The 26,029-nt window shown below is 43.7% G+C and overlaps 1 protein-coding gene across 1 annotated transcript in view; it reads left to right on the top strand.

The window, feature by feature from the left end:
- Positions 1-26,029, top strand: part of LOC132830915 (solute carrier family 15 member 2-like) — a 231,892-nt gene that overhangs the window by 151,574 nt on the left and 54,289 nt on the right. Inside the window, exons 7-14 of the mRNA XM_060848864.1 lie at positions 824-923; positions 1,630-1,720; positions 5,463-5,540; positions 8,232-8,314; positions 11,511-11,603; positions 13,352-13,519; positions 19,095-19,183; positions 25,442-25,523. Coding sequence (XP_060704847.1) covers positions 824-923; positions 1,630-1,720; positions 5,463-5,540; positions 8,232-8,314; positions 11,511-11,603; positions 13,352-13,519; positions 19,095-19,183; positions 25,442-25,523 — 784 coding nt within the window. The remainder of the gene's footprint in view (positions 1-823; positions 924-1,629; positions 1,721-5,462; positions 5,541-8,231; positions 8,315-11,510; positions 11,604-13,351; positions 13,520-19,094; positions 19,184-25,441; positions 25,524-26,029) is intronic.

Here is a 26,029-nt window from a genome sequence, read left to right as displayed (position 1 = left end):
TCTGATATCTGTTATGAGACTCTGTCCCTTGGTTTGGAAAAGTGACTGATACATGATATTCATGTCTAAAAGCAAAGACTGGCAGTCCATCAGAGCCTGTGGTAGTTTCCAGTGATGCACAAGGGTTGAGCTTAATGCTATCATTCTGCACAGGTTGGTATTGTTGTGGGTGTGTCCAGCTGGTGAAAGGGCAATGGGGGAAGGTGTCAGATAGTGTACCTGTCCTCCACTACCTTAAGTTCCCTCAGGGTTGCCATCCCTTAGCAGACAGGCACTTAGTTTACAGGAAAGATTTGTGCTTGATGATACCATTGGCATTGCAATCCCATTTTAAAATAGCAGAAATCGCACGCTGGGTTGAACTGGATAGCAGGAGTTGACAGGAGACAGAAGAAGGGGCAAAGAAGGCCTCAATGAGTATTAGTGTTAACTTTCTGCAGTTGGGCTGCTGATCTGCCTTTGTCTCTCCTTCTCATTGCTGCAGCCTTTGTTTAAACTCCTGCCATCTCCAATGCTCACTTCATGTCAGTGGACAGTCTCAAGTACCTTCGGGCTCCCAACCTGTTGCTGGTCCTGTTTACCACAATGATGTTCCATCATTTCCTGATGGGGTACAGTGCTGCTTAATGGGGATGAGGACCAGTTTTGAAATTCACCTTAACCTCCCGCTGAACTCTCTGTATCATATATTTGTTAAAATTGGCCCGAGCCTACTGCACTGTCTATCCATGTCACGTCAAGATGTATCAATATATCAGTGTACCAATGCCTCTACATCACGTCTACTCAGTAAACACTGACTGGACTCTCTTTCTGATTGTAGAGTGGGTGCCTATATTGGGCTGTTCCTCATTTCCCTGGGTTCCGGTGGAATCAGATCCAGTATGTCACCCTTTGGTGCTGATCAGATTGGTGGGAAAGAGGTGAGTATATTGATTCTGTGTTTTTGAGAATGGCTTGGAATGGCATTGATACTTTTAAGTGAAAACTAGATGAAAGAGAGAGGAATGAGAAGATTTACTGATTAAATAGGAAGCAGCTTGTGCAAAGCGTTTGTACCAGCGTGGACCAGACGGGCCAAATGGCCTATTTCTTTGTTGCAAATTATATCAAATTATATGTAATAAGCCACTTTATTGTATAAAACATCCAACAGTCTGGAGAAAAAAATCAGCGTGTTGTTAATATAAGGAAAGTTTGACACACTGTACCTCACCGCATTGTTCAGAGGTATCACAATGTGTTCACATAAATCATTCTTAAAGGAACTGGGAATCAAGTAGATGCAGATGCAGCAGCAACACTGACTTATGTTATTTGGCACGGATGAGTTGGACTGAAGGGTCTGTTTCTGTGCTGTTTGAGAAGAAGAGATGAACCAGTTTTATATTAAAGCTGAGACAATAACTTAATGTAAAGACGGGCCTGCATCCTGAATCCTCACCTGATTGAGTTCTGACCCCAGAACATACTTTATAGCTAATTAACTACTTCAATCTAACTGGCCATTGAGAGTAAATTGGCCAGAGGAACAAAGCCAGTTAGATTGAGATGTAAATAGTATCAGTGCTAGGCAGTAGTGCAGACTAGACTCTGCAGTTACTAACTGGATATATTTATTCCCCGCAGGAGAAAGGTTACCGGATGTACTTTTCATTCTTCTACTTTTCCATGAACCTAGCGGCTTTACTTGCAGGGATTACCATCCCCATCCTGAGAGGTAAGGAGGATCAGTGAGGAAGTGAAGTGGTGGTAATGTCACTTGGTAATTTTTGCCTGCAGAGGTAAACTGTTTCACAAGTTCACTCCTGGCAAGGTATTCCATAAAAGGGAGGCCACTCAAGTGCAGTCCTCCATAGCCAGCTCTGGGATAGTTTTGACAGATGCTTGGAGATCTGTCAGCCTTAAATTGACCTCAATGGATTGAGATCAGTCTCCAGTAAGCATGCGAAACGGTGTGGGTGAAGACTAACCTAGTCTGATTTCAAATCAACAAGTCATTCACAATCTATAGAATTCACAGTCATTCACAATCTATAGTAGTGAACGTAGTGTGTCCAGTAGAGACATTGACCCAAGTCGGAACCAAACTGAGGAAGAGAAACTGGAGTTACTATGAGTTCAGTGTTTGGATTTATGGGTTTGGCCAAGTGTCTTCTAATAACAGCTGATTTGTATCTGAGAGTCTGTCAAACAATATAGTTCATTGCAAATAAAAATGCTATATAAATGCAACTCTACCGCCTGACCGGAGGACATGGCTATTTCCATTTATTCCAGCCTCTGAACAATATATTATCACTGTCTGGCCATTGTGCACTGAAAGCTGATCTGTGTTGAATTCTATTAATTTGTATAACTATAGTCTGATCAAGAAATGCTGGGAATACTGACCAGCTCAGGCAGCGTCTGTGGAGAGAATCCACGTTTAAGGTTGTTTCAAGCGTAAGACAGTGAGAACTAGTGGTAGGCTGGAGGATTGAGTGTTCTTAGGAATCAGTAGCAGAAGACGATAAAGTTAATAAAGAGGGAGAAAACTGATTATGGAAGCAAATTGGTATTAAAAGCAAGAGCTTCTATGTATACAGAGAAAGAAAGACAGTAGTTAAATTAAGCGTGGGACTCTTGAAAGGTGCAACTGGGGAATTAATAATAGGGAACAGGAAGTTGACAAATAACTTAAACCTGTATTTTGTATCGGTCTTCATGGTGAAAGATGCTATAAAGGTCTCAAAGTTAACAGATAAACAAGGTGCTAATAGGAGGTAAGTTTTTATTATAAGCCCCATCACAGGAATAAGGAATGTTGAAAATTAATGGCATTTAAGGTAGACAAGTCACTAGAACCTGATGGTCTGTATCACTATTTTGGATTAGAGTGGTGCTGGAAAAGCACAGCAGGTCAGGCAGCATCCGAGGAGCAGGAGAATCGACGTTTCGGGCAAAAGCCATTCATCAGGAATATAGGCAGAGTGCCTGCAGGGTGGAGAGATAAATGAGAGGAGGGTGGGGTCAGGTCCATGCTCCCCAACAACCCACCCTCCTGTCCTGGCACCTTCCCCTGCCACCGCAGGAATTGTGAAACCTGTGCCCACACCTCCTCCCTCACCTCCATCCAAGGCCCTAAAGGAGCCTTCCACATCCATCAAAGTTTTACCTGCACATCCACACATATCATTTATTGTATCCGTTGCTCCCGATGCGGTCTCCTCTACATTGGGGAGACTGGGTGCCTCCTAGCAGAGCGCTTTAGGGAATATCTCTGGGACACCCGCACCAATCAACCACACCGCCCTGTGGCCCAACATTTCAACTTCCCCTCCCACTCTGCCAAGGTCCTTGACCTCCTTCACCGCTGCTCCCTCACCACCCGACACCTGGAGGAAGAACACCTCATCTTCCGCCTCGGAACACTTCAACCCCAGGGCACCAATGTAGACTTCAACAGTTTCCTCATTTCCCCTTCCCCACCTCACCCTAATTCCAAATTTCCAGCTCAGCACTGTCCCCATGACTTGTCCGGACTTGTCCTACTTGCCTATCTTCTTTTCCACCTATCCACTCCACCCTCCTCTCTGACCTATCACCTTCATCTCACCCCCATCCATCCATTGTACTCTTTGCTACCTTCTCCTATCCTCCTCCCTGACCTATCACCTTCATCGAGGAGAAAGTGATGACTGCAGATGCTGGAGATCAGAGCTGAAAATGTGTTGCTGGAAAAGCGCAGCAGGTCAGGCAGCATCCAAGGAACAGGAAATTCGACGTTTCGGGCATAAGCCCTTCTTCAGGAAGGCTTATGCCCGAAACGTCGAATTTCCTGTTCCTTGGATGCTGCCTGACTTGCTGCGCTTTTCCAGCAACACATTTTCAGCTATCACCTTCATCCCCAACCCCACTCACCTATTGTACTCTAAGCTACTTTCTCCCCACCCCCACCCTCCTCTCATTTATCTCTTCACCCTTCAGGTACTCTGCCTGTATTCCTGATGAAGGGCTTTTGCCCGAAACATTGATTTTCCTGCTGTGCTTTTCCAGCACCACTCTAATCCAGAATCTGGTTTCCAGCATCTGCAGTCATTGTTTTTACCTTGCATCACTATTTTGACCTCTGCACTTGAGAAAGATAATGCAGGCTGTTCAACTCGACTGATTCCTGTGACAAAGGGGTTAATTAGTCAAAAACGGCTAAACACGTTCAGCCTTAATTATTAAAGGTTAGAAGAATGAGGGGGATCTTATTAAATGTACAAGTGTCTGCAGAGGGAGCTTGACCGAGTAGATGTTGAGAAGATGTTTCCTGTAGTGGGGGCTTCTTGAATTAAGGACATGGTTATCGCCAAAGGGTACACTAATTGAAAACTGAGATGTAAAAGAATTTCTTTTCCCAAAGGATAGTAAATCTCTGGAAACCAAGAGAGTTGTGAAAGCTAGGTCACTGAAAATATTTGAAATTGGGGTCGGTAGAGTTTTGAAATATCAAGGAGTTGACATCTAAACTGACCTGGTTCATAGACCTAGATCTATGTGTTTGTTTATGATGTTGTGGTTGGAATGCCAGGCCTCTAGGAATTCTCTGGCATGTCTTTATTTAGCCTGTCCCAGGATAAATGTGTTGTCCCAGTCGAAACGGTGGTTTTTTTTCATCCGTGTGTAGGGCTACGAGGGAGAGAGGGTCGTGTCTTTTTGTGGATATCTGGTGTTCGTGTATTATGGTGACTAACTTTCTTCCTGTTTGTCCTACATAGTGTTTGTGGCAGTCCTTGCATGGAATTTTGTAGATGACGTTGGTTTTGTCCATGGGTTGTACTGGGTCATTTAAGCTTGTTAATTTTTGTTTGAGAGTGTTGGTAGGTTTGTGTATTACTAGGATTCCGAGGGGTCTTAGTAGTCTGGCTGTCATTCTTTGTTGTATGGTAAGGTGGTTAGGGTTTCTGGCTGTGTTTGGTCTGTTTTTTTCGATGGGACAACCACAACGCCATAAACAAACACTTAGATCTAGATACCATCTATCAACCCCTCAGAAAACAAACAGGAAATGACATCACCACAAATCCCAGGAACCCCATCCAGGAAAAAGATATAAATAGAAAGCAGAGGAGACAACAGCTTCGCTTCACTTGGAGGTCACCACTGATGATGTTACCTAGCCAGGTAATGAAACGTCTGAATATCAAACCTACAGCCCAGCGAGCAAACCTACACCCTCCACACAGACAGTTGCCTGAGGTGGGAATTGAACCCGGGTCTCTGGCACTATGAGGCAGCAGTGCTAACCACTGCGCCACCATGCTGTCCCCTATACTCCATGCAATCTTTTTTTGTTGTATGATCGGAAAGTCCTACTGTGTGACTAATATCTGCCAATGTCTAAGGACGGTCTCATTTTACATGCACTGGAGAGTGGAGTGAATGTGAGTGCATTACTGTTACAATTGACAATGCTGTGTCTTTACTTGTAGAGGATGTCCAGTGTTATGATTCAGACTGCTACCCTCTGGCATTTGGTGTCCCTGCAATTACTATGTTACTGGCTTTAGGTAAGTTTGATTTCTGTTCTAACCTTTTTCAGTTGACCCAATATGGAATGAACATAGTGCAGTACTTCCCAAACTATTTCCCACTGTGACCCCATTCAATGAGAGTTCAGTTGTAACTGCAGTTGCCAAGGTACATTCCTGTTGGTTTCTATGCGATCTTTAATTTTCAGGGTATATTCTGCTCAGGAGTCCTATCAAGGCTGTAGATTCCCACCTACTCATTACAGTGTTGTGGGGGTGGGGGACGGTGGTGGGGGGGGGGTCAAAGTATGCAGAGGTAGTAGTCCAGCTACGCAGGCTGACTGGAGATAGATTAAACATAACCATACTGACTCAGTGATTAAAACACTCTCCCTGAGTTCCCCAATGGATGTATATGGAGACCATGTTTTAATCTTCATGAACTGGGCCTGGCCGGATTAGAGCTTGAAATACTTCATCTTCCATCTGAGAAGTGGGAATACTATCCCCTGATGCCTCCTTTTTGTTTAAGCTACTTAGATCTACTCTTCAGTCAAAATTCATCCAATAATATCTTTATCATCAAAAGATTGCAAGAGAAAAATGGATAATGACCAGGAGGGATAGTTGAGGAGGGATGACTAAAAGTGTGGCTTCAGATGAATTTTAAGAAGGAAGATGGAGTTTTGGTAAAATGGGCACGTGAGATTTGATGGAGGACGGATGATTTCAGGTAATTGAGGACAAATTGAGGTAGTCAAGTCTAGAAGTGATAGAGGTATGTGAGAGAGCCTGACTTAAAGGTGAAGATGAGCAGTGTTATAGAGATCTTGCTGGTGGATTGGATGTGAGGTTTTATATTTCGCCCAGCATTGAACAAGACATCAATGCCATGGGTCAGTCTGAGGGAGGTCAATGAAAAGCTAGCATTATGCAAACATCACCTTTAGTGCACACTCCATCCCAATAGGCTGAAATAGCCTCTGTGATTGATGTACACGCCCATAGAACATAGAGCATAGAACAATGCAGCGCAGAACAGGCCCTTCGGCCCTCGATGTTGCACCAACCTGTGAACTATTCTCAGCTCGTCCTCCTACGCTTTCCCAAAATCATCCATGTGCTTATCTAAGGATTGTTTAAATCTCCCTAAAGTGGCTGAGTTGACTACATTGGCAGGTAGGGCATTCCGCACCCTTACCACTCTCTGCTTAAAGAACCTGCCTTTGACATCAGTCTTAAATCTATCACCCCTCAATTTGTAGTTTGCCCCCTCATACAAGTTGACATCATCATCCTAGAGAAACGACTTTCACTGTCTACCCTATCCAATCCTCAGATCATCTTGTATGTCTCTATCAAATCTCCCCTTAGCCTTATTCTTTCCAATGAGAACAGATCCAAGTCTCTCGGCCTTTCCTCATAAGACCTTCCCTCCAGACCGGGCAACAGCCTGCTAAGTTTCCTCTGCACCTTTTCCAATGCTTCCACGTCCTTCCTGTAATGGGGCGACCAGAACTGTACACAATATTCCAAGTGTGGCCGCACTAGCGTTTTTGTATAGTTGCGGGATGATATTGCGGTTCTGGAACTCAACCCCTTTATGAATGAAACCTAACACACTATATGCCACCTGAACAGCACTGTCCACCTGGGTGACAACTTTCAGGGATCTATGCACATGGACTCCAAGATCCCTCTGCACATCCATACTACCAAGAATCTTTCCATTGACCCAGAGCTCTGCCTTCCTGTTATTCATCCCAAAGTGCATCACCTCACATTTAGCTGCATTGAACTCCATTTGCCACCTCTCAGCCCAATTCTGCAGTTTATCCAAATCCTCCTGCAACCTGTAACATTCTTCCCCACTGTCCACTATTCCACCGACTTTAGTGTCGTCTGAAAATTTACTACTCCAACACCTATGCCTGCTCCTCAGTCATTTATAATAATGACAAACAGCTGTGGTTCCAAAACAGATCCTTGTGGCACACCACTAGTAACCGGACTCCAGATTGAATATTTTCCATTAACCACCACTTGCTGCCTTCTTTCAGAAAGACAGTTTCTAATCCAAACTGCTAAATTACCCTCAATTCCATGCCTCTGCATTTTCTCCAACAGCCTACCATGTGGAACCTTATCAAAGACTTTATGAAGTCCATGTAAACCACGTCAACTACCCAACCCTCATCTACATATTCGGTCACCTTCTCAAAAAACTCAATGAAGTTTGTGAGACATGACCTGCCCTTGACGAAACCATGATGGCTATCTGAAATTAAATTGTTGTTTGCTAGATGATTATAGCCCCTTCCAAAACCTTTCCTACAACAGAAGTAAGGCACACTGGTCTATAATTACTTGGGTCATCCCTGCTGTCCTTCTTGAACAAAGGCACATCATTTGCAAACCACCAGTCCTCAGGTATTAAACCTGTAGACTATGACGACTCAAATATCAAAGCCAAAGGCTGTACTTTCTCCTCCATAGCTTCCCAGAGAATTCTCGGATAAATCCCATCTGGCCCAGGGGACTTGACTACTTTCACTCCTTCTAGAATTGATAACACCTGTGCATAACTAACCTCAACCCTTTCTAGTCTAATATCATTGAGCATAAGATAAACAGAGAACAAGGTAAGACTAAATTAACAAACAGGTGTTTTTGGAATGAGTGGCTGAGAGTTAGCCATCCTTACCTGAGCTAACCTGTCATGTTTTCCAGTGATTTTTGCACTCGGCACCTCTGTGTATAAGATTTATCCACCGACGGGGAACCTGTTCTGCAAATTACTATGCGCCACTGCGGTAAGTTACAAACCATTTGGTACATCATCATCTCTGCTGGTCATGTAGTGTTTCTTTTAACAAAATTAGCATGTTCTGCTACCTCTGTGTTGGTGAGCTTGTCTTTCCAATACGTACTGAAGATAAGTCTAAGCCAAGCCAGAATCTGTTCAGCATTTTCTCCTGCCTGTCATGTATTGTTCAGATCTCACCATTGGTGAGAAGTGAGCTGAGAATGCTGGTTTAGTGAACTTGGAATTTGGTTTGCAGTCAGCTTTTTTTTCCACAGTCTGTTACTCAACTTGACCATAACAACTGAAGACTTTACATTTGCCTGTATTGATTTTGGCATCAAGTGACAGAACGCTGATGATTGTGGAGCGTAGTTATGTGAAATTATCAACAACCTCCAACATCACATCATCTATGCTGATAGATACCAACATCCCACCCATAACATGTCTTCCCAATGCTGATGGTCAAACCAAGCTCTTTGCACCAATGAGAACATCTGTCTATTTTCTGTGAAGGTGTTCCTCAGCAAGAAATATCAGAAAAATATTGTTGGAGTACTGCAACGCTTCGTGGAAGACTGATGCACCTTTGCCTTAGATTGTAGGTGGGCAAGGCTGATCAACTTTCTGTTAGTTCTGATCTGTTCTGTAAGCCTGAAACCTGGAAGCATAAGAGCACAACTCTCTTTGACCCACCAATGTTGCCCTGTCATAGCTGACTTCACCTATCATGGTGTCATGGAAAGAGGAGCGGAACTGAATAGATTGCTGGGTGGCCAGTTTTCTCCAGCAGCTTTCAATAGACCGTTGCTGCTCACATTCTCGAAAGCTTTGCTGAGATCGATGAAGGCAGTGTACAGTAGGCTCCTTTGTTGAGTTTTTCTTTGCAGCTGCTGGATCAAGAAGAACATGTCAACTGTAGGCCTTTCAGTTGTGAAATCACACTGAGGTCAGGGGTTGATATGTTCAGCCAGGATCTGCACTCTGACAAAGGGCGGAAGGGGGTACTGCACATACTGGAGAGTATTGTCATGATGAGAGTGATGCTGGAAAAGGACAGCAGGCCTGGCAGCATCCGAAAAGCAGGAAAATTGACGTTTCCTGATGAAGGGCTTTTGCCCAAAATGTCGATTTTCCTGTTCCTCGGATGCTGCCTGACCTGCTGTGTTTTTCCAGCACCACTCTAACCTTGACTCTGACAAAGGGATGCACTCAGAAGGGAGGTGCCTGAGTAATTGCTGCATTCCCTTCATTCACCCTTGTTCTAGTACAGGGTCACTGTATTTGCATTATATACACCCTGGGGAAGAAATACAGAAATTTGTGCAGATATTGCAGAAGTGCCATTCTTTCTGTGCTTTACTGAACTTCCTCTCTGTCAGTATTCTTCAGAGTGTTCCACGTATCTGTCCAACCCTGTATTGCAATCAGTGAAAACTTCCTTGCTTTTACTTTTAGATTAGATTAGATTACTTACAGTGTGGAAACAGACCGTTCGGCCCAACACGTCCACACTGACACACGGAAGTGCAACCCACCCAGACCCATTTTCCTACATTTACCCCTTCACCTAACACGATGGGAAATTTAGCATGGCCAATTCACCTAACCTGCACATTTTTGGACTGTGGGAGGAAACCGGAGCACCAGGAAGAAACCCACACAGAATAATAATTTCATTGTTTTGCTGATGGATCTGTTGCCTTTATGCCCACTTCATTCTGTTGAAGGACAGTGGATAAATCACCTGTCACAGCAGTGTTGATCATTAATGTCCAGGTCTGTTACAGCAGTGTTGTTCTTTCATATCCAGGTGTGTCACAGCAGTGTTGATCATTAATGACCAGATGTGTCACTGCAGTGTTGATCATTAATGTCCAGGTCTGTTACAGCAGTGTTGATCATTAATGTCCAGGTCTGTCACTGCAGTGTTGATCATTAATGTCCAGGTCTGTCACTGCAGTGTTGTTCATTATTGTCCAGGTCTGGCACAGTGATGTTGATCATTAATGTCCAGGTGTGTCACAGCAGTGTTGATCATTAATGTCCAGGTCTGTTACAGCAGTGTTGATCATCAATGTCCAGGTCTATCACAGCAGTGTATGTGATTAATGTTTGCCATAAAGCCATGAGATCTACCTTAGTTTAATGAGGGAGGATTTGCCAGATGTTGCACCAGGGTGACTTATGTGTCAAATGATGCCCAGAGCTGGTGATTGACAGTGGTAAGCAATCCATTCTAACTAAGCTCTTCTGTCCTGATGCATCCAGCTGTGAATGGTGGTGGGCATTGAGTCGACACACTGAGGAAGGTCGCTCCACAAATAACCCCATCTTCAATATCCGAAAGCCGAGCACATCGATGCAAAAAAATTTGCAAAAGTATTCAGCTTGCAAGACCTAAGTGGGTGATCCATCTAAGTGTCCTTCAGAGCTCCCCAGCATCATAGATGCAGTCTTCAGTGAGTTTGACAGCATGGCAGCATTGGACTGAGTGTAACATCAAGGTGTAGCAAAACTGGCAATGGACATTAGAAGGAAACCTCTCCAATGTTTGGAATCATACCTGGCACTTAGGAAGATGATTGTGATTGTTGGGTTCAGACTTGTCAGCTCCAGGACATCTCTGCAGGAGTTCCTTAGGGTGGTGCCCAGCCATCTTCAGTTGCTTCATCAATGACCTTCCCCTTAAATGTAAGGTCTGAAGTGGAAATGTTTGCTGATAATTGCACAATATTCAGCACCACTCTCATCTCCTCAGATACCATGTCCAAATGCAACAAGACAGTGTGCAGGCTTGGGCTGAAAAGTCTTAAGTAACATTTATGCCACACAAATTCCAGGAAATGATTTTCTCCAAGTAGATCTAATTGAAGTATTGCTCCTTAACATTTACTGGTAATATGTCACTGAATTCCCCACTATCGACATCCTGGAGATTACCATTGACCAGAAATTCTCCTGGACTCGGCATATAAACACAGCAGCCACAAGTGCAGGTCAGAAGCTAGGAATCCTGCAGTAAGGAACTCACCTCCTGGCTACCCAATCTTGTCCATAAGGCACAAGACCAGCTGTAATTTCACCCTGTCAAGTTTCTTGAGTGTTGTTCGAATTGCATTCATTCAGGCAATTGGGGAGTATTCCCTTGTCTTGTGCCTTAATACATAATCAATGAGTTCTGTCCTGTTTGTTTTAAACAGAGTGCTATCACCAACAAGATTAAATGGTACTTGAGTAAAAAGAAGGAGGGAGCAAAGGAGCATTGGCTCGACTGGGCTGACCAGAAGTATGAGGTGAGATAACTCTATATATTTCCATTACCGTGGAAGTTTCACTAAGTGGCGAGGCAGGCAACTCTCTGAAATGCCCAGGTGTGCACGGGTGATAGACCTTGAAATTTTTGAAATAAACCAAGGAAGGGTGGGCTGAACTTTGGGATGGTTTCAGTTCTGCTGGAATTCCTCCCTATTTGCAATGGCCCTATACATTCTGTTGCAATCGGGTTAAATAAGCTTTTATCACCAATCTTTCAAGTGTTAGCCGCTGAGCAACCTTCATTTCCTCGCTATTTTATGACTGTCCTGCCATAATGTCTGTGCCCAAGCTCCACAAGAAAATTTCACGTTTTTGCTTGCTTTGCTGCATTGTGGAATTTGAGGTGACATTAAACATATTGATGTTTCACTTGTCCATGTCACTACTGCACTTGTCTGGCAAGAAAGGTAAGAAGCAACGTCAAAACATATAACCCCCAATCAGGGAGTCAGGGGTAGGGTCAGAAAAAGCAAACATTTGGAATGGGATTACAATTACAATTGTGACTGGTGCCCCAAGCACACATTCTTCTGGTATCTCTGTTTTTGTGAACATGGAAAGACTGGAGCAGACCATTCAGCCTCTCAAGCCTCCTCCAGTACTCAATTAGATCGCATCTAATCTGTATCTCAACTCTATTTACCCACATTTGGCCTACATCCTTGATATCCTTGCTGTTCGAAGTAAATCTTTTCATCTTAGTCTTGAGAATTTCGATTGACTCCCCATCACAGCATCCATAGGCTGTTGAGGGGGAAATGGTTTTAGATTTTGTGTAAAAAATAATCTTTCTCTTGATTCCAATCCTGAATGGCCTGGCTTTAATGTTAAAGTTGGTCTGCTAAACTTCTGATTTTCTGAGGAAGGGCTCATGCCTGAAACGTCGATTCTCCTGCTCCTTGGATGCTGCCTGACCTGCTGCACTTTTCCAGCAACACATTTTCAGCTCTGATCTCCAGCATCTGCAGTCCTCACTTTCTCCTAAACTTCCGACTTCCCAACCAAAAGTAAATAATCTCTTCATGTTTATCCTGTCACATTGTTAAGCACATTAATGACATCACCTCTTATCAGTACATAAAACCTCTACTGGTCAGTTAGTTGTTGGAAAGGCAAACAAACTCCCTCGATAATTGAAGAACCAACACTAGCTGGGTTTTATTGCGCAAGTTATACTAATGAATGGGTTAGTGGTCGTTTGACCTTCTCTTATTTTATACCAAGCGGTTATTCACTGGAGTCGGTGAAAAAGTGATGGGAATACAAGGTTCTCTCATTGTGTGAGGAAAACAGCCACACAGGTTTCTGTAACAGAAAGATAAACGTGTACCATGTAGAATATATCACACGGTCTTGGAAAACGACCCTGGCACCAAAGGGATGCCAACTGTGGCTGAATTTGTTAGATGTATATAATCACGTGACTCCCTGCTGCCAATCACTACACCTCCTTAAACAGCCACTTTCAGAGTACCCTGCCATCCCACACCAATCAAAAATACATTCCCCATTATCTGATTGGTTCTGTCAATCACATAACATTTCTCCCTGCCTCGGACGTCTTTACAATTAATAATTAAAGCACACGTTTTTTAAACATGTAATTGCTTTAAGGAACCTGAAGAGTGGACTGTAATTTCGGGAACTTCCAGGACAATCCTGGAGCAGCTCTCTGATGCTGGGAATGATTTCTGAGTGTTGCTACTCCCTTTTCTCTGTTTTTCAGAAAGAGATCATCAATGATGCGAAGCGACTGTACAACGTGCTCGCATTGTATCCATTGCTGCCAATGTACTGGGCGCTGTATGAGCAACAGGGCTCACGGTGGACTCTACAGGCTCAGGAGATGGACAGGAACGTGGGATCCATCAAACTGAAACCCGACCAGCTCCAGGTAGAGCCCCCTCTGGTTTCCCAGCAGAGAACTTGCTGGATTAACTGATTCCAGGTGTGGGAACAATGTTTATTAACAACTCGAAGTGGTATGCTGTTTTGTTCAAGGGACAATCTGTCACATCTTGGACATTTCTGATCAAGGTACAGACAATCTCATATTATGGCACATTGACACATCCATTGGGAGAGTGTGGGATAGTGAGGTCAGTCTTAGATGGTTCTGGTAAAGAGTGTGAACGCCTAAGTGTATGGAGAAAATGTGGATGATGGAATAGCAGAATGATCATTAGGTCATTTGGCGGTTGGGCAACTCAGCCACATGCTAGCCCCTCCCCTTTCTACATAGCCCTGTGAATGCTCTATCTTCAAGTGCTTATGCCTTTTGAGAGCTGTATTAACCTACCTCCACCACATACTGAAGCAGTGCATTCTAGATCCTAATCACTCACCGTGTAAAAACATTTACATGTCACTGTTGGTTTGTTTGCTCCTCACATCATTTTTGATCATCAGACAATGCAAACAGTTTCTCCGTAACAACTCCAATTCAGATTGGAGCCAGTATGTGATGAAGGCTCCTTATTATGGCTTAGTTCTCCCTCTCTATTTGTAAAGCTGGTTATGCCTTTTGAACACTTTCTCAGCCATTTTGATCAATTTGAGAACATATGCCTACAGATCATTCTGTTCCTGCATTCCATTTATAATTGCGCTCTTTATTTAGCTTCTCTTCACTTTTTCTGTCTTAAATGTAACACTTTTCTGTTTTAAATTTTGTCTGCCACCTGTTCACCTGCCTGAAAATGTCCTCTGAAAGTCTATCACAATTCTCCTGACAGTTCATATTATCTGAGCTTTGTGTTATCTGTAAATTTTGAAATTGTGCTGTGTATGTCCAAATCTGAGCCATTAATATAGATCAAGAATGGCAGCGGTCCTTGCACTGATTTCTGTGGAGTGTCTTTATACACATTGCTCCAATCTGAACAGCATTTGTTCATTATTACTCCCTGTTTCCTGTCACTCTGCCCACTTTGTATCCATGTTGCCACTACTCCTTTAACTCCGTAGCCAGCCTATTACATGACACCTTTCGGAAATCCATAGGCATGTCATTTAATTGAATCCCTACAATGGAAATCGGCCATTTGGCCCAACAAGTCCACACTGACCCTCTAAACAGTAACCCACCCTGATCCTTTCCCCTACCCTGTAATTCTACATTTACCCCTGACTAATGCACCTAACCTGCACATCCCTGAACACTATGGGCAATTCAACTTGACCAATTAATCTAACCTTTGTGGGTCGTTCAACTGTGGGAGGAAACTGGAGCACGCAGCGGAAACCCAACTTGACAGGGGAGAACATGCAGACTCCACATGGACAGTCGCCTGAGGCTGGAATCGAACTGGACTCGCTGGTGTTGTGAGGCAGCAGTGCTAACCACTGAGCCAACATGCCGCCCAATTTTTTATAAAGTTAGAAATCACACAATCTCCTTTTCCACCTATCCACTCCACCCTCTCCTCCCTGACCTATCACCTTCATCCCCTCCCCCACTCACCCATTGTACTCTATGCTACTCTCTCCCCACCCCCACCCTCCTCTAGCTTATCTCTCCACGCTTCAGGTTCACTGCCTTTATTCCTGATGAAGGGCTTTTGCCCGAAACATCAATTTCGCTGCTCCTTGGATGCTGCCTGAACTGCTGTGCTCTTCCAGCACCACTGATCCAGAATCTGGTTTCCAGCATCTGCAGTCATTGTGTTTACGTTTTTAACACCAGGTTATAGTCCAACAGGTTTATTTGGAAGCACTAGCTTTCGGAGCGACGCTCCTTCATCAGTTGTGGAGAATAAGGTCATAAGATACAGAATTTATAGTAAAAGTTTCATGTGATGTAACTGAAATTATATATTGAAAAGGACCCGAATTGTTTGTTAAATCTCTCATCTTTTAGAATGACCATGTTGGTATCACTTCTTTCATATGTAAATCGCAAAACTTTTTAAAAGTTGCATTCTCAAGTGCACTTTAACAATTGGTCTCATTGTTGGCCCAGATAAGGTATTGAAGGTGTTAACTCCCTGTGAGAGAATGTCTGTGCCCCAATGGTCAGACTGATTCTAATCTAAAAAACAGATTTTCAGAATCTTACATGGATTCATATAGTTTTTGAGCAAAACAAAGTGTAATTCTGCAAGTACAAATTTACCCCACAAACGTGTGTGTGTGTGTGTGTGTGTGTAGTGCAATGGGGTCACCTGTAGTGCAACATGAACCCAAGGTCCCGGTTGAGGCCCTCCCTATGGGTACTAAACTCAGCTATCAGCCTCTGCTCGGCCACTTTTTGCTGCTGCCTGTCCCGAAGTCTGCCTTGGAGGACGGTCACCCGAAGGTCCCAGATCAAATGTCCCATACTGCTGAAGTGTTCTCCAACTGGGAGGGAACACTCCTGTCTGTTGATTGTTGTGCAGAGTCTATTCATCCGTTGCCCTAGCCTCTGTTTGGTCTCACTAATGTACCATGCTTCAGGGTATCCTTGCCTGCAGCGTGTGATATCGACAACATAAAAGTGTGTGGGGTGAATTTGTACTTGCAGAATTACATTTTACTTTGCTCAAAAACTCCATGAATCCATGTAAGATTCTGTAAACCCATTTTTTAGATTAGAATCAGTCTGACCATTGGGGCACAGACAGCCTCACACAGGGAGGCTCTCACCTTCAATACATTATCTGGGTTGACATGACACCAATTGTTAAAGTGCACTTGAGAATGTAACTTTTAAAAAAAGGTTTGTAATTTACATATGAAAGAAGTGATACCAACATGGTCATTCTAAAAGATGAGAGACTTAACAAATAATTCAGGTCCTTTTCATTATATAATTTCAGTACATCACATTGTAAATTTTTGCTATAAATTCTGTGTCTTACAATCTTACTCTCCACAACCACCTGATGAAGGAGCAGCGCTCCGAAAGCTAGTGCTTCCACATAAACCTGTTGGATTCTAACCTGGTGTTGTGTGATTTTTAACTTTGTACACTCCAGTCCAACACTGGCATCTCCAAATCAATTGTGTATATTGTTACATTTATTAAATTCCAAGACCAAAGTGTTAAACAGCAGCTTTATTATTCACTCTCCTGGTAGCAAGGTTAGACTAGGCTACTTTCTGCCAAAAATGGCAGATATAATCTTTACATTACATGATCAGACACTTAAAGTGACAGTCCATCATACTTTCACAAATACACAATATGAAACACATTACTCTTATCAATCCTCTCCATTACCTCATCAAAAATCTCAATTCTGTGAGGTAAACACGATTTACCTTTAATAAATCCATACTGGCTTTCGTTAAGTAATCCTCACTCATTGTGACTATTATTCTTCTCGATTATCATTTCTAAAAGCTTTCCCACCACAAAGATTAAACTGAAAATGTATTGCCGGAAAAGCGCAGCAGGTCAGGCAGCATCCAAGGAGCAGGAAATTCGACGTTTCAGGCATAAGCCCTTCTTCAGGAATTATGCCCGAAACGTCGATTCTCCTGCTCCTTGGATGCTGCCTGACCTGCTGCGCTTTTCTAGCAACACATTTTCAGCTCTGATCTCCAGCATCTGCAGTCCTCACTTTCTCCACAAAGATTAACCTGTCTGGCCTGCAGTATCTGGCATTATCTTTACACTATTTTTGGACAACGATGTGATATTGGCAATTCTGCAGATCTCTGATACCATCCCTGGTCTGGGGAGGATTGAAATATTATGTCCTGTCCCTCTGGCTCTCGAAGTGAAAATGGATACCTCTCATCTGTTCTGGTAAATTATTGATTTCGACTCGAGCCAGACTTTCAAATACATCTTCCTTATCAATTTATAGCCTACCCACTCTGAATTCCTTCAGTTCTATCACTTTTATCTGTTAGGTTCTGGCAGTATTTTCCTAACGCCTCATCTTCTGCCTCGGAACGCTTCAACCCCAGAGCATCAATGTGGACTTCACCAGTTTCCTCATTTCCCCTGCCCCCACCTTACCCCAGTTCCAACCTTCCAGCTCAGCACCATCCTCATGACCTGTCCTACCTGCCAATCTCCCTTCCCACCTATCTGCTCCACCCTCCCCTCTGACCTGTCACCTCCATTCACCTATTGTGCTCTTTGCCACCGTCTCCCCACCTCCAACCCCCCCATTTATCTCTTCACCTGGAGGCTTCCTACCTCTATTCCTGATGAAGGGCTTTTGCCCGAAATGTCGATTTTCCTGCTCCTCGGATGCTGCCTGACCTGCTGTGTTTTTCCAGCACCACTCTGATCTAAACTCTGGTTTCCAGCATCTGCAGTCCTCACTTTTGCCTAGTATTTTCCTTATACCTACTCTCTATTCAGAATCACAGAGAGAGGGTCATGAACTACAGAGTTGATACAAAGAACAAAGACCGTTACAGCATAGGAACAGGCCCTTTGACCATCCAAGCCTGTGCCAATCCAGATCCTCTGTCTAAACCAGTTGTCCATTTTCCAAAAATCTGTATCCCTCTGCTCCCTGCCCATTCATGTATCTGTCTAGACACATCTTAAATGATGCTATCATTCCCTCCTTTACCACCTCTGCTGGCAATGCATTCCAGGCACCTACTACCTTCTGTGTAAAGAATTTTCCATGCATATCTTTCTTAAACTTTTCCCTCTCACCTTGAACTCATGAGCCCTGGTAATTGAGACCCTACTCTAGGAAAAAGCTTCTTGCTATCCACCCTGTCTACACCTCTCAACCCCCATCTTCCTAATGCAAATAATCCTAATCTACTCAACCTCTCTTCATGGCTCGCACTCTCCATACCAGGCAACATCCTGGTGAACCTCCTCTGCTCCCTCTCCAAAGCATCCACATCCTTTGTTTTAATGTAGCAACCAGAATTGTACACAGTATTCCAAATGTGGCCAACCCAAAGTCTTATACAACTGTAACATGACCTGCCAACTCTTGTACTCAATACCCCGTCAGATGAAGGACAGCGTGCTGTATGCCGCCTTGACCATTCTATCAACCTGCATTGCCACTTTCAGAGTACAAAGGATCTGAACACCCAGATCTCTCTGTACATCAATTTTCCACAGGGCTTTTCCATTTACCGTATAGTTTGCTCTTGAGTTGGATCTTTTAAAATGCATCACCTCACATTTGCCCAGATTGAACTCCATCTCCCATTTCTCTGCCCACCTCTCCAATCTATTTATATTCTGCTGTATTCTCTGACAGTCCCCTTCACTATCTACTCCACCAATCTGAGTGTCAGGTAGGAAAAGGGAATCGAATCCTACTAACGGAGGAAGGTCAGGGTCCTTCCTAGGTTTCAGAAACAGCGTGGAAAGATTCAAAATCCCCAGTAAAAGGGAAAAGGAAATGAACTTCGCATTTCGTAGGGAGGTGGCTATAATCCTCAGATCATGGAGGGATAAGGACTCTATCTTGCTGAATGGTTCAAATTCTCACAGTCAGGGATATTGTTCTAACTCATTCCCCTTCATTTAATAATGTGGTTTTTATTTGTTACAGAGTCTGAACGTTTTATTTGTGCTGTTGCTATTGCCGCTGTTTGAAGGGTTCATCTATCCTCAGTTTGAGAAGAGAAAACTTCTGATTCAGTAAGAATACCTGCCTGTGCTTCATCTGTCCACCTGACCCAATCCTGAAATAGTTCAGGGAGTGTCTGACAAACCTCACCTCACTTAGTCCATTAAAGTATCTCAGAGAATAAATGAACAACCAAAATATTCTTATCTCAGTTGTGAATGATGTGAGCGATGCTGAATTCTTTTGAAATCTTTCACTGGAATCTTTCAGGTGTTGTCAGAGAGCATTGGTGAGAATTCCTCTTTTATAAGGGTTTCATTGATGAGAAAGTGAGGACTGCAGATGCTGGAGATCAGAGCTGAAAATGTGTTGCTGGAAAAGTGCAGCAGGTCAGGCAGCATCCAAGGAGCAGGAGAATCGACGTTTCGGGCATGAGCCCTTCTTCAGGAATGAGGAGAGTGTGCCAGGCAGGCTAAGATAAAAGGGAGGGAGGAGGGACTTGGGGAAGGGGCGTTGGAAATGCGATAGGTGGAAGGAGGTTAAGTTGAGGGTGATACGCCTGAGTGGGGGTGGGGGCGGAGAGGTCAGGAAGAAGATTGCAGGTTAGGAAGATGGTGCTGAGTTCGAGGGTTGAGGCTGAGACAAGTTGGGGGGAGAGGAATGAGGAAACTGGAGAAATCTGAGTTCCCAAGGGATCCTTCCACAAATTCGCCTGCACCTCCACACACATCATTTACTTAATCCGCTGCACCTGATGTGGCCTCCTCTATATTGGGGAGACAAGCTGCCTACTTGCGGAACGTTTCAGAGAACACCTCTGGGACACTGGACCAACCAATCCAACCATCACGTGGCTCAACACTTCAAATCCCCCTCCCATTCCACCAAGGACATGCAGGTCCTTGGACTCCTCCATCGCCAGACCATAGCAACACGACGGTTGGAGGAAGAGCACCTCACCTTCCGCCTAGGAACCCTCCAACCACAAGGGATGAACTCAGATTTCTCCAGTTTCCTCATTTTCCGTCCCCCCACCTTGTCTCAGTCCCAACCCTCGAACTCAGCACCACCTTCCTAACCTGCAATCTTCTTCCTGACCTCTCCGCCCCACCCCCACTCCGGCCTATCACCCTCACCTTGACCTGCTTCCACCTATCACATTTCCAATGCCCCTCCCCCAAGTCCCTCCTCCCTACCTTTTATCTTAGCCTGCTTGGCACACTCTCCTCATTCCTGAAGGAGGGCTCATGCCTGAAACGTTGATTCTTCGGCTCCTTGGATGCTGCCTGACCTGCTACACTTTTCCAGCAACACATTTTCAGCTTTCATTGATGAGACTCCCTCTGTAACAGGATTCCTTATGAAGAGACTGAGATCTTGTTGGAAAGATTCCCATTGTTAAAGAGATGAGAAGTTATGCAACAAGTTCTCATCTGGACTGTAACGTTTGTACCAAGGTGGAAACAGATTCAATCATAACATTTAAAAAGGAATTGGATCAATGCTTGAAAAGTTCATTTTAAATACAATGAAGAAAGAGCCAGAGTGGGATTACCAAAAACTCAATTTGATGACTATTTTTAATCAGTCTGTTTGGACATATTATGACATATGGGCAAGTTGGACTTGGATTCAGACCTTCTGGCTCAAAGGTAGGGACACTACCGTTGTATCACTAGAACCCTCAACCTGATACTATATTGATGAACTGACTGACCTCCTCTGTTCTAGGCTACATTCTATAACTGTTCAATAATGGAACCATCCATGAAATCTTCAGTAACAGGGGCATAATAGTAACAGGTACTAACCATCTTGATTAGATTCCAGCCTGTACTCTATCCCATCTAATGTTACTCTACATAAACCTCCAGCAGAACCATTTGGTTGGATGCTCTGCATCTTCTGCAGTCCTGGATGTCACTGTATATATAAACCACCCAACATCCTTGATTAGATGTTTGTTTAAATCTCCCTGAAATTTAAATCTCTGATGGCTAATTCACTCTCTTACTCTCTCTTGGTCTGAAGTTTAATTGAGTCTCTCTTTCTGATGTAGGAACAAATGTCTGTAGATACAGGAATCTGTGCTGAAAACAGCAAGTGCTGAAGATCTTAACGGATTAGGCAGCATCCATGGACAGAGAGCAAGCTAACGTACAGCATCTAGATAACTCTTCATCAGGGCTGATGTGAAGTGAGGAGCGGGCAGTTATGGAGGTCGAGAGTGCATTGTGTGCTGGGGGGGAGAGAATGTTGGTAGCTCAGATTAAGTGATTGAGATGAGAGAAAGGCAGGACAAGGTGTGTCCACCTGCCAGATTGGAAAGGTCAGACAGTCCCACTGGGATGGGGGAAGGGGAGAGATAGAGTCATAGAGATGTACAGCATGGAAACAGACCCTTCAGTCCAACCCGTCCATGCCGATCAGATATCCTAACCCAATCTAGTCCCACCTGCCATCCCTCCAAACCCTTCATATTCATATACCCATCCAAATGCCTCTTAAATATAGCAATTGTACCAGTCTCCACAACTTCCTCTGGCAGCTCATTCCATACACGTACCACCCTCTATGTGAAAACATTGCCCTGTAGGTCTCTTTTATATCTTTCCCCTCTCACCTTAAACCTATGCCCTCTCGTCTGGACACCCTGACCACAGGGAAAGACTTTGCCTATTTACCCTATCCATGCCCCTTATAATTTTGTAAACCTCTATAACGTCTCCCCTCAGCTTCCGACACTCCAGGGAAAACAGCCCCAGCCTGTTAAGTCCCTCCCTGTAACTCAAATCCTCCAAACCTGGCAACATCCTTGTAAAGCTTTTCTGAACCCTTTCAAGTTTCACAACATCTTTCCAAAAGGAAGGAGATCAGAATTGCATGCAATATTCCAATAGTGGCCTAACTAATGTTCTGTACAGCCACAACATGACCTCCCAACTCCTGTACTCAATACTCTGACCAATAAAGGAAAGTATACCAAACCCCTTCTTCACTGTCCTATCTAACTGTGACTCCACTTTCAAGGAGCTATGAACCTGCACTCCAAGGTCTCTTTGTTCATCAACACTCCCTAGGACCTTACCATTAAGTGTATAAGTCCTGCTAAGATTTGCTTTCCCAAAATACAGCACCTCCACCACAACCCTCTGTCTTCTACCTTTGAGCCAGTTCTGTATCCAAATGGCTAGTTCTCCCGGTAGTCCGTGAGATCTGACCTTGCTAATCAGTCTCCCATTGTGAACCTTGTCAAATGCCTTACTGAAGTCCATATAGCTCACATCTACTACTCTGCCCTCATCGATTCCTCTTTGTTACTTCTTCAGAAAACTCAATCAAGTTTATGAGACATGATTTCCCATGCACAAAGCCATGTTGACTATCCCTAATCGGTCCGTGCCTTTCCAAATACATGTACACCCTGTCCCTCAGGATTCCCTCCAACAACTTGCCCACTACCAACCTCAGGCTCACTGGTCTATAGTCCCTGGCTTGTCCTTACCGCCCTTCTTAAACAATGGCACCACGTTTGCCAACCTCCAGTCTTCTGGCACCTCACCTGTGACTATAGATGATACAAGTGTCTCAGCAAGATGCCCAACAATCACTTCTCTAGCTTCCCACAGAGTTCTAGGGTACACCTGATCAGGTCCTGGGGATTTATCCACCTTTAACCGTTTCAAGACATCTAGCACTTCCTCTTCTATAATATGGACATTCTGCAAGATGTCACCATCTATTTCCCTACAGTCCATATCTTCCAAATCCTTTTCCACAGTAAATACTGATGCAAAATACTCATTTAGTATCTCCCCCATTTTCTGCGGCTCCACACAAAGGCCGCCTTGCTGATCTTTGAGGGGCCCTATTCTCTCCCTAGTTACCCTTTTGTCCTTAATGTATTTGTAAAAACTCTTTGGATTCTCCTTAATTCTATTTGCCAAAGCTATCTCATGTCCCTTTTTGCCCTCCTGATTTCCCTCTTAAGTATACTCCTACTGCCTTTATACTCTTCTAAGCATTCACTCGATCTATCCTGTTTATACCTGACATGTGCTTACTTCTTTTTTTTAACCAAACCCACAATTTCTTTAGTCATTCAACAATCCCTATACCTACCAGCCTTTCCTTTCACCCTAACAAAAATATACTTTCTCTGGATTCTTGTCTCGTGCTGACAGACAATGTAACAAATAAAGCTAAAAGAAGGTTGCAAACTGCAGACTTTAAAGATGAGATGTTGTTCCTTCAGTTTACTATGATTCACTGGAACACTGCAGCATGCTGAGGACTGACACGTGATGGTGGGGTGTATAGGAAGGGTGCAGTCCTGGGGGAGAAAGGATGTTGATAGTTCAGCTTAATTAAACTCCAAACCTCCCCCTTACACCCCATTATTGCATAAATGCTGTCTCCTCTACACTTCACTTCAGCTCTGATGAATAGTCAGCTAGAATTAGCTTGCTTTCTCTCCATGGATACTGCCTGACCCACTGTGATCACCAGCATTTTTTGTTTTCAGTCTCTCTTTCTGATCTTAAAATCTGTCACTCTGTTACTTTCTCCCTGAATGAGAATTATTAACCACTTCTCTCTGTCTCTGTCTCTTTCTGATGAGTAATATTCTTGTTTACATGATTAATTCTCTCTTTTGTTCTGATAATTTCCAGCTCCTCCCTCTCTCTCTTTCTCTCTCTCTCTCCTTCTCAGATATCCAAGACCTGTTTGACACAGTGCCACACAATGAACTGGCCAGAAAAGAACTGAGGTAAAAACAATGACTGCAGATGCTGGAAACCAGATTCTGGATTAGTGATGCTGGAAAAGCACAGCAGTTCAGGCAGCATCCAACGAGCAGCGAAATCGACGTTTCGGGCAAAAGCCCTTCATCAGGGATAAAGGCAGTGAGCCTGAAAGTGTGGAGAGATAAGCTAGAGGAGGGTGGGGGTGGGGAGAGAGTAGCATAGAGTACAATGGGTGAGTGGGGGAGGAGATGAAAGTGATAGGTCAGGGAGGATAGCCACTCCACCCTCTCCTCCCTGACCTATCACCTTCATCTCCTCCCCCACTCACCTATTGTACTCTATGCTACTCTCTCCCCACCCCCACCCTCCCCTAGCTTATCTCTCCACACTTTCAGGCTCACTGCCTTTATCCCTGATGAAGGGCTTTTGCCCGAAACGTCGATTTCGCTGCTCGTTGGATGCTGCCTGAACTGCTGTGCTCTTCCAGCACCACTGATCCAGAAAAGAACTGACTGAGTGAGGAAACAGTAATTGTTAATCGATGCTTTCTGGACAAGTGAAAGGTCCATGGAGGAGCTCCCCTGGAACCAGGGTTGAGACTCCAACTTTTCCTGATATGTATTAATTACCCAGAACCTGGGGTACTTTCAAAGCTTGTAGATGACAAAAAGATTGAAAACTTTGTAACCTGAGGAGGAAAGTATAGCATTCAAAAAGACATTCAAAGGGACATACTCATGAAATTAAACGCAGAGGAATGTGAAGTAATTCAATTTGGTCAAAAGAACATAGAGAAACAATGTAAACTCAAGGGCACAATTCCAAAGGCGGGTGCAGGAACAGAGAAACTTTGTATAAATGTCCATAAATCATTGAAACAGGACAGATTGAGAAAGCAGTTGCTAAAACATACAATATCTTAGACTTCATTAATAAGGCCAGACAATCTAAAAGCAAGGACTTTATGTTGGTTTGTATGAGACATTACTTCAGCATCAACAGAGTTCTGAATGTCACACCTTAGGAAGAAGGGGAACACGTTGGAGAAAGTGCAGAAAAATTCATGAAAATGATTTCAGGAATAGGGAACTTCAGTCATGAGGACAACATGGAGAGGTTGGGACTCTTTACTTGGAGAAAGGAGGACAGAAAGGAGATCCGAGAGAATTATTCAAAATTATGAGGGTCTGAACATAGGAAAAACTTTGCTTCCACTTGTGAAAGGATTGAGAATGTGCAGGTTGGTGGACTTGGGGAGAACGGAGATTTAAAGTAATTGACAAAAGGAGAAAAAACAATATCAGGAAGAACTTCACATAACGAGTGGCTCAAGTCTGGAATGGTCTGCCTTCCTGGGTGGTGGAGACATTCAAATGGAACTAGAGTTTTATTTGTAAAGGCAGAAGGTACAGGATTATGAGGAAATGATAAAGAATATCATTGAGTGAGTTGCTCATCGAGAGAGGAGGTGCAGACATGATGAGCTGAATGACCTTCTTTGACAATATATCAACTCTGAGGCTTTATGTTTCTTTTTCAAATGATTAACACCCTTTCACTTTTTTTGCTGTTACTCTACAGGCCAGTCACAAGGATGTCTATTGGGATGATAGGAGCTGCTGTGGCATTCTGTATCACTGGGATTGTTCAGGTACAGATTCAGGTGAGACTTGGTTTGATTCAGGGGGAAGTTACAGCTTGTTTTACAGCTTTCACTTAATTATTTGTACATTTTGGGCAGACTATTTCTACATTACAGATTTAATGTGGAGACGCCGGTGTTGGACTGGGTGGACAAAATTAAAAATCACACAACACCAGGTTATAGTCCAACAAGTTTATATGAAGCACTAGCTTTCAGAGTGCTTCTCCTGCAGGTACCTGACGAAGGAGTGGCGCTCCGAAAGCTAGTGCTTCAGATAAACCTATTGGACTGTAACCTGGCATTATAGATTTAGTTGATTGCAGAAGGTGGTGTCTATACGTTGTAGAATTAAGAGACGTGTTTTATCCATATGACTGGACTGGAGCATTTAGTGGGAACATTGCAGAGGGAATTTTATTCTGTATCTAACCCTGTGTTGAAACCACCCTGGGAGTGTTTGATGGAACAGGGTAGAGAGAGATTTACTCTGTATCTAACCTATGCCACTCATAACTTGGGAGAAT

Source organism: Hemiscyllium ocellatum, chromosome 32 (assembly GCF_020745735.1).
Source record: "Hemiscyllium ocellatum isolate sHemOce1 chromosome 32, sHemOce1.pat.X.cur, whole genome shotgun sequence".
NCBI classification, from domain to species: domain Eukaryota; kingdom Metazoa; phylum Chordata; class Chondrichthyes; order Orectolobiformes; family Hemiscylliidae; genus Hemiscyllium; species Hemiscyllium ocellatum.
Note: the sequence above shows the minus strand (reverse complement) of the source record. Positions and strands in the feature narration are given on the sequence as shown.